General features: G+C 35.7%; 1 protein-coding gene across 3 annotated transcripts in view; it reads left to right on the plus strand.

Moving 5' to 3' along the window:
- LOC107625204 (protein ROOT INITIATION DEFECTIVE 3) overlaps positions 1-2,063 on the plus strand; it is a 6,277-nt gene extending 4,214 nt beyond the window's left edge. For all 3 annotated transcript variants that reach the window (XM_021115735.1, XM_021115736.1, XM_016327786.2), the window contains exons 7-9: positions 651-778; positions 1,199-1,431; positions 1,573-2,063. In XM_021115735.1, the coding sequence (XP_020971394.1) occupies positions 651-778; positions 1,199-1,431; positions 1,573-1,749 (538 nt within the window). In that variant the 3' untranslated portion in view covers positions 1,750-2,063. The remainder of the gene's footprint in view (positions 1-650; positions 779-1,198; positions 1,432-1,572) is intronic.

Consider the following 17,092-nt stretch of genomic DNA (forward strand, 5'->3'; position numbering starts at 1 on the left):
GAGGGGGGGTGGGTATCGGTTTATTGTTTATGGTTTGTGGGTGACTTGAACATGGAAGTATCGGGTTCCCCATAATTTTTGTCTTGGGTGTGAATGTTGATGAATTCAAAGAGAACCTTTAGTCCCCCCAACTGGTCAGAATGGATGATGAATGAGATCATTTATGTTGAAATTATTAGGGTGCGTTTGATTTGCATTTCATTTTCTGTTTTCATTTTCAGTGTTTTTTGTTTTCTGGATTTTGTGACGGAAAAAGTGAAAACAGGAGGTGAAACAGAAAACAAGATTTTATTGTTTTCACTTTTTTCACTTTTTCCTTCACAAAATCCAGAAAACAGAAAACACTGAAAATGAAAACAAAAAATGAAAAAGCAAACCAAATGCACCCTTAGCTTTTCAATTTGACGTTGGTTGCATTAAAAATGTCCAAATAAATGCCATTGTTGATTCATCTGAGTATATTGGAATTTGATAATAGGATTATGTAATAAACAGGTACTGGATTATAGTATATTTGTCCAATTGTCTGTAAACATATGCTTTCTTCCTATGTTTGATCATAACTCTTATTGCTGCTGATCATGTAATTTATAAAAATGACAGTCCAAGTTATGCTCCGATTTAACTAATTATTTTCCTTATTTTAACAGCAAGTCAGTTACTTGTTTGGCATATGGCATCAGTGGAAATTTGTTAATATCCGGGTCAGAGGATGGAATGATTCGTGTTTGGAATGCAAGAACTCATAACATTGTCCGCATGTTCAAATATGCTAAAGGTATTTGTCCAAACTGTATGAAATGTGTGTTTTGCCTAATGTTTCTGCTGATGTTGCTAGGATTACTGGCAAGATTTATATTGCCCCTTTCCCCCCTAATTTTCTCTGTTTTATAAAAAAATAGCTTTTGATGGCTGGTGCACAATGTTATTTCTCTACCTTTATGAACTCAACTTGTTATAATTTTTAACTCATATTTTTAACAATTTCTCCCCCTCGATGGTCGTGAGTGTTTTTAATCTAGTTTATTCATAGATGGTATTTTTTTCATTTTTCATTTTTTTTTATACATAGATGGTAGTTTGTGGACGTGTTGATTCTGCTTAAGCATGCATTTATTTTTCTTTTTCTCTTTTTTTTTTTAAAAATCAACTTTTCTAAATATAAATATTAAGTGTTACTATATTCTTGATGGTGCAGGGCCTGTAAGTAATATTTGTGTTGTTAGGCCCGAAATAGACTCAACTAGTCATATATTACAATCATCATCAAGAAAGCAGGGGTCCGATTTACCCCCTCCGTTGGAGAAATATGCAAACTCAGTTGAAGATTCAGATGCTAAGACACCTATTGTCCTTTGCGGTGCCAAGAGATGTGCCGAAGTTTCATATCTCAGTTCTCATGCGATATCTTCTCACGTCAAGGAACTTCAGGTTTGTCTCTTGGTGATTACCAGCATGTCTGATTTTACTTATCAGTCTAGGCCTATTTCTTTGTGAATTTTTGCTTTTGTTTAGATTGCCTTTATCTACTCTTGATTGTGATTTATCGACTCGCTAAAACCTCTGTTGCAGCGTCACGGTTCTGCTGCTGCCTCTGAATTGGAAATGGAGAAACTAAAAGATGATTACCAGAAGTCAATGCAAATGGTTAATCAATGGAAGAAAATGTATGAAAACTTGCATCAATTTTGTGTGAAGGAGCTCTTAGATGGTGGTCAAGCGAGTGTTTCTGATGAAAATAACAAATAAGATTTTTCTTCCTTTTTCCGATAAACCAGCGTTGCCCAATTTTGAAGGTAGAGTTCATACATAGTCCTTTTTGTTATTTTAAATTTGAAATTTGCTGTTTAGGTGTTGCAGTTAAAATTTTTTTAATTATTATCCTTTTAAAAGGTTAATTACATTGCCCCGTAAGGGACAAACATTGGATTCTTATTCTTATTCTTTTTGCGTACTACCACTGAGCCGGTTAGGGGGTGTAAGATAATCATAGATTCATAGCTTTAGCACTTTAATTTAGATATTATATATTAAATTCTTATTCATGAACCTTTATCATGGCATCATGTGTGTGAACTATTTCGTGTGAAGGCACATTCAAAATCCATATTTAACTCCATAATATTGAGTTTGTTAGATTCACCCTTGTCGATTCTATAGAGTTGTCTGCATTCCTCATGCACTACAATTCAATTTACAAAATCTGTTATCTGTATGCGAATTTATACAATTTAATTTAAATAAAGTTTTGAATCTCAGTTTAATCGAGTCTCTCACTATTTGGACTATTCAATAAGATGATTAATTAGAAAATGTTAATATAGCAAGTTAAAAAATTGTGAGAAACAATTAAGAGTACATATTCTTATTGAACCTCACTAAATGTTTTTTTTTTTGGTGACTAACCTCACTAAATGTTTTAAATTCTCTAATAATTTATTATCCCTATTTTTTCTAATATAAAGCAATTATGGTCGAATTGCTCTTCATTATAATCGCCACTTGATGATTTAAGTGCAATAACTCTTCTAATTAGACTAACTAGGTTAATAATTTAATTATAATTTAAAACTATTAGCGCTAAGAGATAGGAATTTTTAAGACCATATATGCAAGTATTTTCTTAAGTTAAGTCTCACTTTGGTCTTTGAAATTGGCAAGATGTACCGATTTAGTTCCTGACTTTTCAATTACTACAATTTGATCACCCAAATTTAAAACAGTGCACCAATGTAGTCTTTCGTGTATTTTCTGTCACTAGAGCTCAATGCTAGTGACGTTGCCCAAGTTTTGTCATGCTGGACATTAAAATGTCATACGTGTTTTGGCGCTAAAAAAGACATTAAACAGCGTCGTTTGAACAATCATGTCACAATCAAGTTCTTTATCATAATCCTCAAACGACATCGTTTAATGCCTTGACATAACCAAAATGCATACGACGTCGTTTTAATATGTTTAGCGTGGCAAGGCTTGAGCTAGTGATGCATTCGCATCTTTAGTTGTTTTTCTTTTAGAATTTCGTTCAATAAACTAAGAATTTTTGTTGGATAAGCAATGACTTCATGGTTAAATGAGCAATACTTTTAGTTTGTTGAATTCATTTGTTACCGGAGAAATTGAAAGAGAATTGGCAAAGATCAAGGAAGAAGTAGATACTAGGATTCATCATGAACAAGAAGCATATGAAGGGGAATCAAACAAAAAATTTTCTGGACTAGAGAGCTCTTTGGACAAACAATTGAAAACAAAGAAGACTGACCATGGGACATGGCACTTTAGGCGTGGCATAGCTGGGAAAAACAAAGGGTGCCATGCGTATGCATCTAGCATGCGTACGTACAATAACACTAGCTGTTGCACGCAGGAATCTTACCGTGTAACGTGAAGAGAGAAACAGAAGCTAAAGGGAGCAATCAAAGGGAGTCATGCATAAGCATCACAACTAGTGCCACAAGGACAATCCTGCGTACGCACGATTGCACCAGCCGTGGGACGTGGGAATTCAGCCGTGGGACGCCTGGGAGCAAACAAAGAGCAATTTCAACAAGGAAGGCTATGCGTTGCACATGGGAATATAGCCATCCAACGTGAAGGCCAAAACAGAGGCTAACTAATCTAAAATACAACCACACGTTGCACGGCTACATGGGAAACGTTCCACGCATCAATTGGGCCACCTTTCAGGACCTCAATTCATTCACCAAGCCCTCCAATTCTTCAACACTTAAGTGATTAACTCAAGGCTCAACATGAGCCCATGAATTCTAGCATTGATTGAAGATTATAAGGAGAAAAATCTAAAGCTTGACTTGAGATAGAAAACATTAATTAGTTAGATTTAATTTTGTTCTAAGTTGATTCTATCTTAAGTTTTAAATTTTGAATTTGTTTTAGGGTTAGTATATAAGGAGAGAAGTCACATACGGATTTTTCTTCTTTGCCAATTTTTACAATTCATAATTTTTAATTTTTCTCTTGAAGCATGAGCTGTTAATCTCCTTGGTTAAGGTTGGGGGCTTTGTTGATTTCTATGACTAATATTCTAGCTTTTCTACCTTTGATTAATGCATTGATGTTTTCTTAAAAAAAAAATTTCGTTCTTCATCCAAAGGATTTGAATGTGTTGGAAAACAATTCTTCTCTGACTTAAATTCTCTTAATTTCTTAGAAAAGTTAATTAATTGAATTAAGCTCGGGAACTTCTCACAATTCTTAAGTTTGAAAACTAGACTTGATATGTGACATTGAATCAACTAGGAATAATTCTTATGAGTTGTGTGGTTCTGAAATCAGTGAAAGCGCTTCACCTCTTTTCTTAAATAATTGACTAAGAGATTAGCGATTAATTAGGTTAAAGAGAAATTGAGTTATCATGGGATTGGGGTTTGATTACTAATAATTTGCCATAGATACATCTTTGCATGATCAAGGTGGAAGGTGAAAAGTATTTTTTCAGAAGTCTCAACATCTCTGAAACCTTAACTCTCTTAATCATATTACTTTCTAAAGCAATTTTTGTTTACTCTTATTTAACTCTCTGTTTTCATGCTTGATGAATCCATATTTGATGGTAAATTTTGGCTTGAATTGAGTGAATTTCATCACATAAACTCACATTTATTCACTTAAAGAGCATATTTTTGTGATCTCTCTCTAAATTGCACCTAATTGTGAAAACATACTTTTTTTATGCTTAATCAATTTAATTTCACTTTTATTTCATTCGGTACCGTGATATGTTTTGTTGAGTGATTTCAGGTCCAATAGGCAAGAATGACTAGGTAGAATTAGAAGGAAGCATGCAAAATGTGAGATTTTACGAAGAAAACAAAGGAGATGCACACATTGCATGTGTGTACGCACACCTTTCTGTGTGTACGCACAAGTGAAAAATCAGCAAGTGTGTGTACGCACACAACCTTGTGCGTACGCACAAGTCCTGACACGTGACTTCATTAAAAAGTCACGTGGCTCGTGATTTTGGAGCCTTTTGGCCCAATTTTAGAGGTCCTAAAGCTAAAATGAAGGCTATATCAAAGGGGCAACATTCCATAACAAGGGGGATCAATTTTTACACACCTTAGTAGATAGTTTTAGTTAGGCCCGGGTTAGGTTTTTTAAGTTTTCTCTCAATTCTCTCTTAGAGTTTTAATTAGGGTTTATAATAGAAGTAGCTCATTTACAATTTTGATCTTGGATATAGTTTGCTCCTATTATAAGTAACCTTTAATTTCCTCTTTAATTACACTACTCTTGCTATATTTCCTTATAGTTCAAGTTACTTTGTTAATATATCCAATTTTGATTTCTTAAATCTTTTGTTGATGAATTTGATGTTTATGATTTATATATGCTTGATTGAGTTTCTATTGTTGATTTTGTGTATAGATTGGTTATAGTTTTCATTATCTTTTGTAATTTGCTATGTTTTGATTTTATGCCCATCAAGTGTTTGTGAAAATGCCAATTATGGATTTTGAGTAGATTTTCACCTCTTGGCTTAGAAAATGAGTACCTAGGATACTAGAGTCATAATATCTGACATTTAATGGTAATTTTGGGTTGTTAGTTGCTCTTGTTTCCACTAACGCTAGCTTTTTATTAAGTTAATTAGTAAGTTAGCTAGGATTTGTGGATTAAGGTCAATTATGCTCGCTTGACTTATCCTCGATGTTAAGATTGATGAAGAGGAATTAACTTTGTAATTTCCATAGTTGTGGTTATGATAAGGATATGATTCCTTAACTCTCATTCCCAAGTCAAAGCTCTTTTATGCATTTATCACATTTTCACTAGTTTTGATATTATTTTCTTCAAATATGCATTAATTATCTTTTGACCCATTGTAGTTGATTTATTTTTTAGTTCTTTTAAATTCCCGTTCCATGTTAAAAACCACCAATTTCACAACCAAAAGTGTGCGCACCTAATTACTAGTGCAAGAAAAGACGATGATGACAAGTCATCTTAGCCTAGTTTTACTAGTCTTTTTTTTCTTTGTTTTTAATAGGTTTTATACATTTTCTTGAGTTACAAGTAAGCCATTTGGGTGGAAATTCATGTGTATTTGGATTCAATCAACCATGAGTAAATTGATGCATTTTCATGAGGTTTTGTGCTATAATTGCTTATATGTCAAGGATGATAATAAATCTCATGATTTGAGCATAGCTTTGATGCATTTGTTGATTGATGACAGATGACCAAAAGGCTTGGAGGAAGGTTGAAGAAAGGGGATGGCAGAAGGCAGCAAAACCACCCTGGAGGAAGCTCAAGTTTGTGCCAACGTTTGCCTCAAACTTGAGGTCAAACGTTGGCATGATTTATACCCAGGGAGGAGCCAACGTTCACGCCAACGTTTGCCTCAAACTTGAGGTCAAACATTGTCATGATTAATACCCAGGGAAGAGCCAACGTTTGTGCCAACGTTTGCCTCAAACTTGAGGTCAAACGTTGGCACAATTTCTATACCCAGGGGAGGCCAACGTTTGCACCAACGTTTGCCTCAAACTTGAGGTCAAACGTTGGCACAATTTGTATATCCAGGGGAGGCCAACGTTTGCGCCAACGTTTGCCTCAAACTTGAGGTCAAACGTTGGCACCAAAATGTTCTTGGAGGGAGCACGTTTGAGTTCACGTTTGACCTCAAACGTGAACTCAAACGTGAGTGACAGATAATTGCCGTTCTGCATAATTTTAACACTTCAACGTTTGAGTCAAAGTTTGCCTCAAACTTTGACTCAACTTAAAGGCTCCAAGGTCCAAATTGCAAACGGATTCCTTCCCAAGTCCAAGAGCAACCAACTGAGGCTATCTTCAATCCAATTCCATCAAGACCAAAGGCCCAAATTCAAGGCTCCAAGACCATTAGAAGAAAGTGTATAAATAGAAGTTAGTTTGATTTAGGAGGGACGTGAACTTTTACTTTTGAATTTGTACCTCTTAGAGGATTTTGCTTACTGTAACTTTGATTTTGGATCTTGGAGGAGAATTGAATTCTCTTCCTCTTTGGGTTTCTTGTTTTCATTTTCTGCAAAGCTTTACTTGAGTCTTGGGTGTTGAGAATTGAGGAAATTCTGTCTCAATCTCACCTTGGGATATCTTTGTTTCTTTCTCTGCATAATTCAGATTTAGCAATTTAAATTCAAGTTCTTCTACTGTTAGATTTTAAATTCACTTGCAATTGATTTCTGAATTGGATCAAGGAAGGTAGTGAGATCTAGACTTAGTTTTCTAGTCTCTTGACCCCTGAGATCTGGAATTTCCTTTCTGTTCCTCTGCTAAGGCTTCTTCAAGCCAATTTACATTTTCTGTTTCAGATCTACTTCAATTCAAGTCATCTTCTACTTGTCTGATTAATGCAATTTACTTTTCCTTGTTTAATTTCTGCAATCTCAATTCCCAATTCCTTTTATAATTCAAGCAATTTACATTTCTTGCACTTTAAGTTTCAGTCATTTACATTTCTTGCAATCTAAGTTTCTGCAATTTATATTTCTTGCACTTTAGATTCAGCTCTTTTAATTTCTCTGCACTTTAAATTCTTGTCAATTATCCCTCTCCCTTTAAATTTCATGCAATTTAACTTCTGTTGGATACAAATCACTCAAATCAACTCTTGTTCGCTTGACTAAATCGCCCACTAAATTAAAATTGCTCAATCCTTCAATCCCTGTGGGATCGACCTCACTCACGTGAGTTATTATTACTTGATGCGACCCGGTACACTTGCCGGTGAGTTTTGTGTTGGATCATTTTCCACACATCAAGTTTTTGGCGCCGTTGCCGGGGATTGATTAGATTGACAATGATTAAGTGAAGTGGAGGTCTAGATCAAGCACTTTTTCTTTTCTATTTCTTTAATTTTTGACTAACTCACTAACTGTTTGAATTTTTACTTAAGCCAACTAAAACCTCACTTTAGCAATAGAGTGAAGTTTTTCTGGTTTCGCTGGTTCTGTGCATCCTATATATTTTTGCTTGTTGAGTATATGACAGAAGCAGTTTTCTTTTATTAATCCTTTAAGCCTATCAACTGTTTGACACATTGTGTCAACTAATCCTCTAACCACATTTTGGCATGAATATATTCAATCTTCATTTGGACTGTTTGTGATTGTGTAGATCATGGAGGAGAACCCAACGAATCCCAGTCATTGTGGGAGCAGTGTCCTCACCCCAGATGACAATGCAACCCATGAATTGAAGCATCCGCTCATCACCATAAACGATGTTGCTCAATGGCTTGAAGCCTTCCCACAAGGAAGCATCATCGGATGTGAGGATCTAGTGAGTGAATTCCTGGCCAAGTTGAAACCACCCCAGGAAATTGGTAAGCTAGAGGCAGAAGTGCAACCATCCACACAAGAGAATGGAATGAGAGAAATTGAATGTGTAAGTGCAATCATGGCTCAAAACAAGCAGATGCACCTACAATGATACGTGGTCAACAGGGCATTTTCGTCATCTTAGAGTTAAGGGACAGAATGGTAATCTCGTCACATTCAAAAATCTGAATACTAGAAGAATCATACCATGCCTGTCTTGGACATCTAGAAGACCAAGAGTTCGTCTCAAAAATAGTGGTGCTGAAAAGGCGACAACTCATAAGGCCCAATAGACTAAGTCAGGACAGCAAGAAGCCCAATAATGCTTTTCAAATTTAGTGGGAGGCATAATTTATTATTTATTTTGAATTTATTAGGCTTTATTTTAATTTATTTTTCTGTTAGAGTTTGTTAGAAGATTTGATTTAGTTATAATTTGCTTAGTAGTATTTTTAGAATTTTAAAATTTAAATCAAATCTGATCTAATCCAATAAGATCAAATCTTATTTAAATTAGTTATCATATCTTTAGGATTTTAAAATTTAAATCAAATCTGATCTAATCCAAATAAGATCAAATCTGATTTAAATTAAGTTATCTTATCTTATCTTTTAGTTAGTTTGTTAGGTGCCTATTTAAACACCTTCTGGTGAGACAATATACACAACTTTTGATGAATAAATTTTCAGTTACTTTTAAGCACGTTTTTATTGTGTGAGGAGTGAGGTGAGTGATTTGCTTCGCTTGTTGCATGAAGAAGATTGAGTGATTCAATTTTCATCCCTCTGATCTAGGTTGTCAAGGACAAGTTCTTTGAAGGTCTAGTAGGAAATCCTTTCCGGTGACCTAGGTTGCTAAGAACAGGTATCTTAGAGGTTTAGTAGGAAAACCCCTTTATCTATCCTTGTGTTTTTATTTTCTTATCATCTGGTATCAGTTACAGGTCGTAGGTAAATTATTATTTATCTACACGTTCCATGGGTCTTCTTTAGTCTCCTTTTTTTTTTCTCTTTAATTTCTGTAAATTCACGTTAGAGTCAAACAAAAAAAAAACGAAAAAAAACAAAAAAAATTTCTTTTTTAATTTTGTTTTTGCAATTATTCCATCTTTAAGTCAGTGTCTGAAAAAAATAATAAAAAAAATGATTGAGTATTACGATAGTGATGATGAAGGAAGCTCATATGCGAAAAAGAGTTCTCAATTTCAAATCCCTGCATTCAAAGGGAGGGATGATCCTGAAGCGTATTTCAGATGGGAAAGAAAGGTAGAATCGATTTTTGCAAATTGCATCCTTTCGGAAGAAAAGAAGGTTCAACTGGTACAAGCCAATTTTTCCAATGCTGCCCGTATATGGTGGATTGAATTAGGAAGATCTAGAAGACGGTACGGAAAGCGCCCAATTAGCAGCTGGGAGAAGATGAAGAAAATCATGAGGAGGCAATTTTTGCCATCATCATACCACAATACATTTTTTGGCAAATTTTTTACGTTACAACAAGGCTCACAATCAGTGATGGAGTACCACAAGGAGTTTCTATATTTGATGGACATGGCTAATATTAAAAGGAGTCCTGAGGTTCTTAAGGCCCGATTTTTGTTTGGATTACGTGAAGAACTTACAGATGAAGTCCAACGTTATCGTTACACGACCATGGACAATTTGGTCAAATTGGCCATTGACTGGGAGCAAGTGCAACAAATGATAGATCGCCATAACCAGAGGAATTCTCCTATGCCTATCTTTCATTCTTCTTCAAAGCCAGAGATGGAAGAATTTGTTGAGTATGCTGTAGAGGGTGATGTGTCCTTGGAAGATTCAACAGTGCAGAATTTCTCAACTGGGTCCTTGGGATGTGAGCAATTTGAAAAATATGAGAGAAAAGAAATTGAGAAAGAGATTGAGTGTTTGAGTGAAAAGAATCCATGTTTGATTGAAAGCAAGAGTTTTGAGAGAAAAGATGAGAATAGTGAGCGAGAGAAGTCAATGAGCGAAAAAGAAACTGAGTTCAATAAACACACTTTTGAGAGAGATCTAGAAAGTTCTAGCTTAGACAAGAGTGCATTAGTCTTATTGAAATCCACAGAGTCCTTAGTTTCTCATACATCTAACCATGAAATTCCTAGTGTTTTTATATCAACTTTCCCAGGCTTTGTAGATTCACTAGTCAATTATGGAGGCATTAATAGGGATGAAAAGGAAGAAAGACAAATTGCACACCTTGGACAAGATGGTAAAAGTATGGTTGGAAAGATTGAACTTGCACACATGACGGACATAACCACAATTCAGTGGATAGAGACGAGTCAACAAACCATGGTATTTAAACCCGAAGATTGGGTTTGGATTCCTTGGAGGGACGAAGAGCATCTCATGAAAGATTCGAGGACAAATCTTTTTGAAGAGGGAGAGAATGATATGTGGTCAAGAGGGCATTTTCGTTATCTTAGAGTTAAGGGACAGAATGGTAATCTCGTCACATTCAAAGATCTGAATACTAGAAGAATCATGGACATCTAGAAGACCAAGAGTTCGTCTCAAAAACAGTGGTGCTGAAAGGGCGACAACTCATAAGGCCCAATAGACTAAGTCAGGACAGCAAGAAGCCCAATAATGCTTTTCAAATTTAGTGGGAGGCATAATTTATTATTTATTTCGAATTTATTAGGCTTTTATTTTAATTTATTTTTCTGTTAGAGTTTGTTAGAAAATTTGATTTACTTATAATTTGCTTAGTAGTATTTTTAGAATTTTAAAATTTAAATCAAATATGATCTAATCCAATAAGATCAAATCTGATTTAAATTAGTTATCATATCTTTAGGATTTTAAAATTTAAATCAAATCTGGTCTAATCCAAATAAGATCAAATCTGATTTAAATTAAGTTATCTTATCTTATCTTTTAGTTAGTTTGTTAGGTGCCTATTTAAACACCTTCTGGTGAGACAATTTATACAACTTTTGATGAATAAATTTTCAGTTGCTTTTAAGCACGTTTTTATTGTGTGAGGAGTGAGGTGAGTGATTTGCTTCGCTTGTTGCATGAAGAAGATTGAGTGATTCAATTTTCATCCCTCTGATCTAGGTTGTCAAGGACAAGTTCTTTGAAGGTCTAGTAGGAAATCCTTTCCGGTGACCTAGGTTGCTAAGAACATGTATCTTAGAGGTCTAGTAGGAAAATACCTTTATCTATCCTTGTGTATTTATTTTCTTATCATACAACTTCAGCAACAAATTGAGTTAATGATCAGAAAAATCAATGAGCTGCAAACTGCTATAGTACATGCACACAACCTACCTCAAAATTCACATGGTTGGAACTAAAATGAAAAAGGTTTTGGAACAATTAACTATGAGCTACAAAGTCCTGAGCGATTACAATCTCCAAACAGTACCTCAAGCCTATTCCAACACAAATCTCAGGGTGATGTGTACAACCCACCTTGGAGGACTCATTCCAACTGGAGGAGGAGCGAGCACCAAAATCAAGGACCAAGAGATCTCAATTACAATAACTCCAACTTCACAAACTAGTGAAAATACCACCATACCAACAACAACCACTACACACCACCACAACACATATCCTTCCAACCCTATCACACCTCACAATTTCCCCAAAATAACTTTCAACAACCATCTCATTTTACACAACCACAGCTGGATCCAGACTCTCAAAGAATCTCTAGTCTGGAGATGATGATGGAGAAACTCATGAAAAATCAAGAGATGGTAAGCAAAAACCAAGAAGCTTCAATTAGAAAATTTAAGAGGCAAATGGAACAACTAGCTAAACACCTTGCAGAAATGGATGAGAAAAGGGCAAACACCATCTCCAAAGCTACTGAAGATGACCCAAAAGACAACAAAAAAGCTGCTAGGTTGGAGAAATGGAAAGCAGTCATAGAGGGAAGTGAGAGGGCTATGAAAAAAGAAACAATCATCCAAGAAAAGCATCACAGAGAAGTTCCACAAGAAGAAACAGAGGGAAGGAAGCCCATAGTGAGAGAAGAAAATCAAAGGCAATAGGATTTTCAACCTCCATGATCAAAGAATGGAGGATGTCAAGCTAGTGACAATAAAGAAGCGCTTGTTGGGAGGCAACCCAACCTAAGGTAGTGTTTTCTTTCCATTTAATAAAAAGGCTAAGTAACTTTCTCTATATTGTAAGGAGCTAAGTTTGGTGTTGCACACCAAAACAATTAATGGGAGAATGAAGAATGCTAAGTTTGGTGTTCCACCGAAAACCTCTTTTAAAAACACATTCTCACCTTCTGCATAAATGGTTGCTAGATCCAAGCAAGCAGAGAAACTACTTAACCAATGTCTGTTTTCTAGTTTTTAGTCTTGTTGCCTTTAGCAAAGAAAAAGGGTTCCACATATGGTCAATTTGATGCATGAGAACCATTGGCAAGGTACTAAGTTTGGTGTTCCCACACCAAAGTAAGTTCAAAAGCCCACAATTAATTCATGCATGCTAACCATTTTTCAAGTGCTTGGAGAACAAGCAACTTTCAATATCATTGCAGAGTATCATACAAGTTTTTGGAAAGATTAAGCATAATCAACCAAAAAAAAAAAGATGAAAGAGGAATGTGAAGACCAGCAATGATGATGATGATGAGTAAAGCAAGTAAACTCCAAAAGGTTGTATTGTTAAGTGATTATTTTACATCAGACACTGCTATGATTGAGAGTGACATTGTACCCCTACCTGTCTGTCTAGTTTTTCTGTAATTCAATAATTGAGATACTTGATTATTCACAACATTATACTCTCCAAAACTTGCTTGCACTTAATGTCTCGAAAAGGCATCACATGACAGTTCTTTGAAAAGAAAGATTGAGGAATTAAACAATTTTGAGGCAAGCAAAAGATTAGGAGAAGTGGTGGTTCTAGTTGTATGATTATGCATTGAGGTTGCATGCTTATGAAAACTTGCATGGGAGCTCATAGGCAGGACATGGAGTTCAAAGAAGTATTGTGGAGGTTCTCAAACATTTATTGATCCAAGAAGCAGCAAACAAAAGAAAGAAAACATAAAAATGAAAGAACATGGCCCAAGGCTCTGAGCATTAATTACTAGGCAGAAAAGAAGGAAGAAACAAAAACTCAAAGAGTTGTTATCCTAGTAAATGCTTGTGGTCGAATCGTGTCAAAGAGAGAGGCTTGAGCAAGAAAATCCTTAGGGGTGCTTTAACACCTAATACCTTAAAACCAACTGGTTTAGGAGTATTGATTGAAAGCTTATCTAAAGAGCCGCTTTGAGACATGACACTTAGAGTCAAGGCCAAAGCACAGAAACCATAAGCTGCTTCAAGGTGATTACCTATAGAGAGACCTCCATGATATCATTTGGATGAAAGTCCTAGGACCTAAGACTTCCAAGATGTAGGGACTAGTAAGCACTGAAGCCCTTGCATGAGCATATAATTTAGAGTTCACTCCACTGTCACTTAATCACTTCACTCACAGGACATTACAAGCTATTCTTCAATCCATTCTAATAGAAAGAACCTTTGAGCATAATTCTTTTCTTGCTTGGGGACAAGCAAGGTTTAAGTTTGGTGTTGTGATGACAAGTCATCTTAGCCTAGTTTTACTAGTCTTTTTTTCTTTGTTTTTAATAGGTTTTATACACTTTCTTGAGTTACAAGTAAGCCATTTGGGTGGAAATTCATGTGTATTTGGATTCAATCAATCATGAGTAAATTGATGCATTTTCATGAGGTTTTGTGCTATAATTGCTTATATGTCAAGGATGATAATAAATCTCATGATTTGAGCATAGCTTTGATGCATTTGTTGATTGATGACAGGTGACCAAAAGGCTTGGAGGAAGGTTGAAGAAAGGGGATGGCAGAAGGCAGCAAAACCACCCTGGAGGAAGCTCAAGTTTATGCCAACGTTTGCCCCAAACTTGAGATCAAACGTTGGCATGATTTATACCCAGGGAGGAGCCAATGTTCACGCCAACGTTTGCCTCAAACTTGAGGTCAAACGTTGGCATGATTAATACCCAGGGAAGAGCCAACGTTTGCGCCAACGTTTGCCTCAAACTTGAGGTCAAACGTTGGCATGATTAATACCCAGGGAAGAGCCAACGTTTGCGCCAACGTTTGCCTCAAACTTGAGGTCAAACGTTGGCATAATTTCTATACCCAGGGGAGGCCAACGTTTACGCCAACGTTTGCCTCAAACTTGAGGTCAAACGTTGGCACAATTTCTATACCCAGGGGAGGCCAACGTTTGCGCCAACGTTTGCCTCAAACTTGAGGTCAAACTTTGGCGCCAAAATGTTCTTGGAACTCAAACGTGAATTCAAACGTGAGTGACAGATAATTGCCGTTCTGCATAATTTTAACACCAACGTTTGAGTCAAAGTTTGCCTCAAACTTTGACTCAACTTAAAGGCTCCAAGGTCCAAATTGCAAACGGATTCTTTCCCAAGTCTAAGAGCAACCAACTGAGGCTCTCTTCAATCCAATTCCATCAAGACCAAGGCCCAAATTCAAGGCTCCAAGACTATTAGAAGAAAGTGTATAAATAGAAGTTAGTTTGATTTAGGAGGGACATGAACTTTTACTTTTGAATTTGTACCTCTTAGAGGATTTTGCTTACTATAACTTTGATTTTGGATCTTGGAGGAGAATTGAATTCTCTTCCTCTTTGGGTTTCTTGTTTTCATTTTTTGCAAAGCTTTACTTGAGTCTTGAGTTTTGAGAATTGAGGAAATTCTGTATCAATCTCACCTTGGGATCTCTTTGTTTCTTTCTCTGCATAATTCAGATTTAGCAATTTAAATTCAAGTTCTTCTACTGTTAGATTTTAAATTCACTTGCAATTGATTTCTGAATTGGATCAAGGAAGGTAGTGAGATCTAGACTTAGTTTTCTAGTCTCTTGACCCCTGAGATCTAGAATTTCCTTTCTGTTCCTCTGCTAAGGCTTCTTCAAGCCAATTTACATTTTCTGTTTGAGATCTACTTTAATTCAAGTCATCTTCTACTTGTCTGATTAATGCAATTTACTTTTCCCTGTTTAATTTCTGCAATTCCAATTCCCAATTCCTTTTATAATTCAAGCAATTTACATTTCTTGCACTTTAAGTTTCAGTCATTTACATTTCTTGCAATCTAAATTTCTGCAATTTATATTTCTTGCACTTTAGATTTAGCTCTTTTAATTTCTCTGCACTTTAAATTCTTGTCAATTATCCCTCTCCCTTTAAATTTCATGCAATTTAATTTCTGTTGGATACAAATCACTCAAATCAACTCTTGTTCGCTTGACTAAATTGCCCACTAAAATAAAATTGCTCAATCCTTCAATCCCTGTGGGATCGACCTTACTCACGTGAGTTATTATTACTTGATGCGACCTGGTACACTTGCCGGTGAGTTTTGTGTTGGATCGTTTTCCACACATCAGACCACCCAAGATTTAAAACTCCCAGTTATTTTGATTTGCATTGTGACAATCCTTATTTAATCTTTGATGTGAGGATCAATTGTCGGTTCGAACTATGCTTGCAACGAAACAATTATTTTCTATTGAGAAATTCTAAGCCGACATAAATCCTTTTCATCAATGCTATTTGCTATTGAAACCCTAAGTTTGTGCTTGTCTGACTAGCATAATCAAGTGACTATTGCTTGCTTAATCTGTTAATCCTCGTGGGAATGATAACTGACTCCCGTGGTATTACTTGGTATGACTCGGTGCACTTGCCGATCGTTTGTGGTTTTATAAAACCCGCATCAAGTTTTTGGCGCCGTTGCCGAGGATTAATTGTGACTAACAACTACCCATTAATTGATTACCTAGATTAGACTCTTTTATTTCTGTTTATTTAATTTTTGTTAGTTGCCTCACTTGGAATTTTCCTCTCTTTGACAAAGGAAATTCCACTTTTTCTTGGTTTTCTGTGTGTTTATGCAGAGAAATAAAGACAAAGAACCTCTTTACTATGATCCTAAAATTGAAAGGACTCTCTAGCGATAAAGAAAGCAAGCTAGAGAATAGAGGATTGAAGAAGAAAGTGAAGTGGAAATTGAAGAAATTGAAATTGACATGACAAACAATAATAATGATGTTAGCCACAATGCCCTTAATGCTCAGCCAGTTAGAAAGACTCTTGGCACCTTCATTACTCCAAATCCTGGGTATTATGGTAGTAGCATTGTCACTTCCACTGTGAATGTGACAGAGGATAAATGTCAGTAAATTTTTTTTTAAATAAAATCGTGTTGCAAGTATAGATCTAAACCGACAATTAAACCTCGATCAACGTTTAATTAGGTTGTCACAAGTACAAACCCCAATAAAAATAAAGCGAAGTATTCAAACCTCGGGTCATCTCTCATATTGCAGGGAAGCGTGTTTATTATTGGTTATGATGTACTTCTTTTTGGGGTTTTGAAATAGGGAACAAGAAATGTAAATAGCAGGAGGGTAAAGAAAACTCAAATGGTAAAAAAAATCTTGGCAAGGGTTAATGGTTAAGGATCTCTATCCTTGTCACTAACTACAATATGATAGTTGTAGGGATCAACCTCATTTAGTCATCCTCTAACAATTGAAGGAAAGTCAAATGAGCTTTATCAATCTCAATCCATAAGTCCTAGCCACTCACTAATCGAATTAGTGAAAGCTAGTGTCAATGGACATCAATCATAAATCACTTGGACATTAGCAACTCAAAGTCACCCAAGTTACCAACCCAAGCCAAGAATAGAAAAATCTACTCTATAGCTAAAA

The sequence above is a fragment of the Arachis ipaensis genome, chromosome B02, assembly GCF_000816755.2.
Source record: "Arachis ipaensis cultivar K30076 chromosome B02, Araip1.1, whole genome shotgun sequence".
Lineage (NCBI taxonomy): Eukaryota > Viridiplantae > Streptophyta > Magnoliopsida > Fabales > Fabaceae > Arachis > Arachis ipaensis.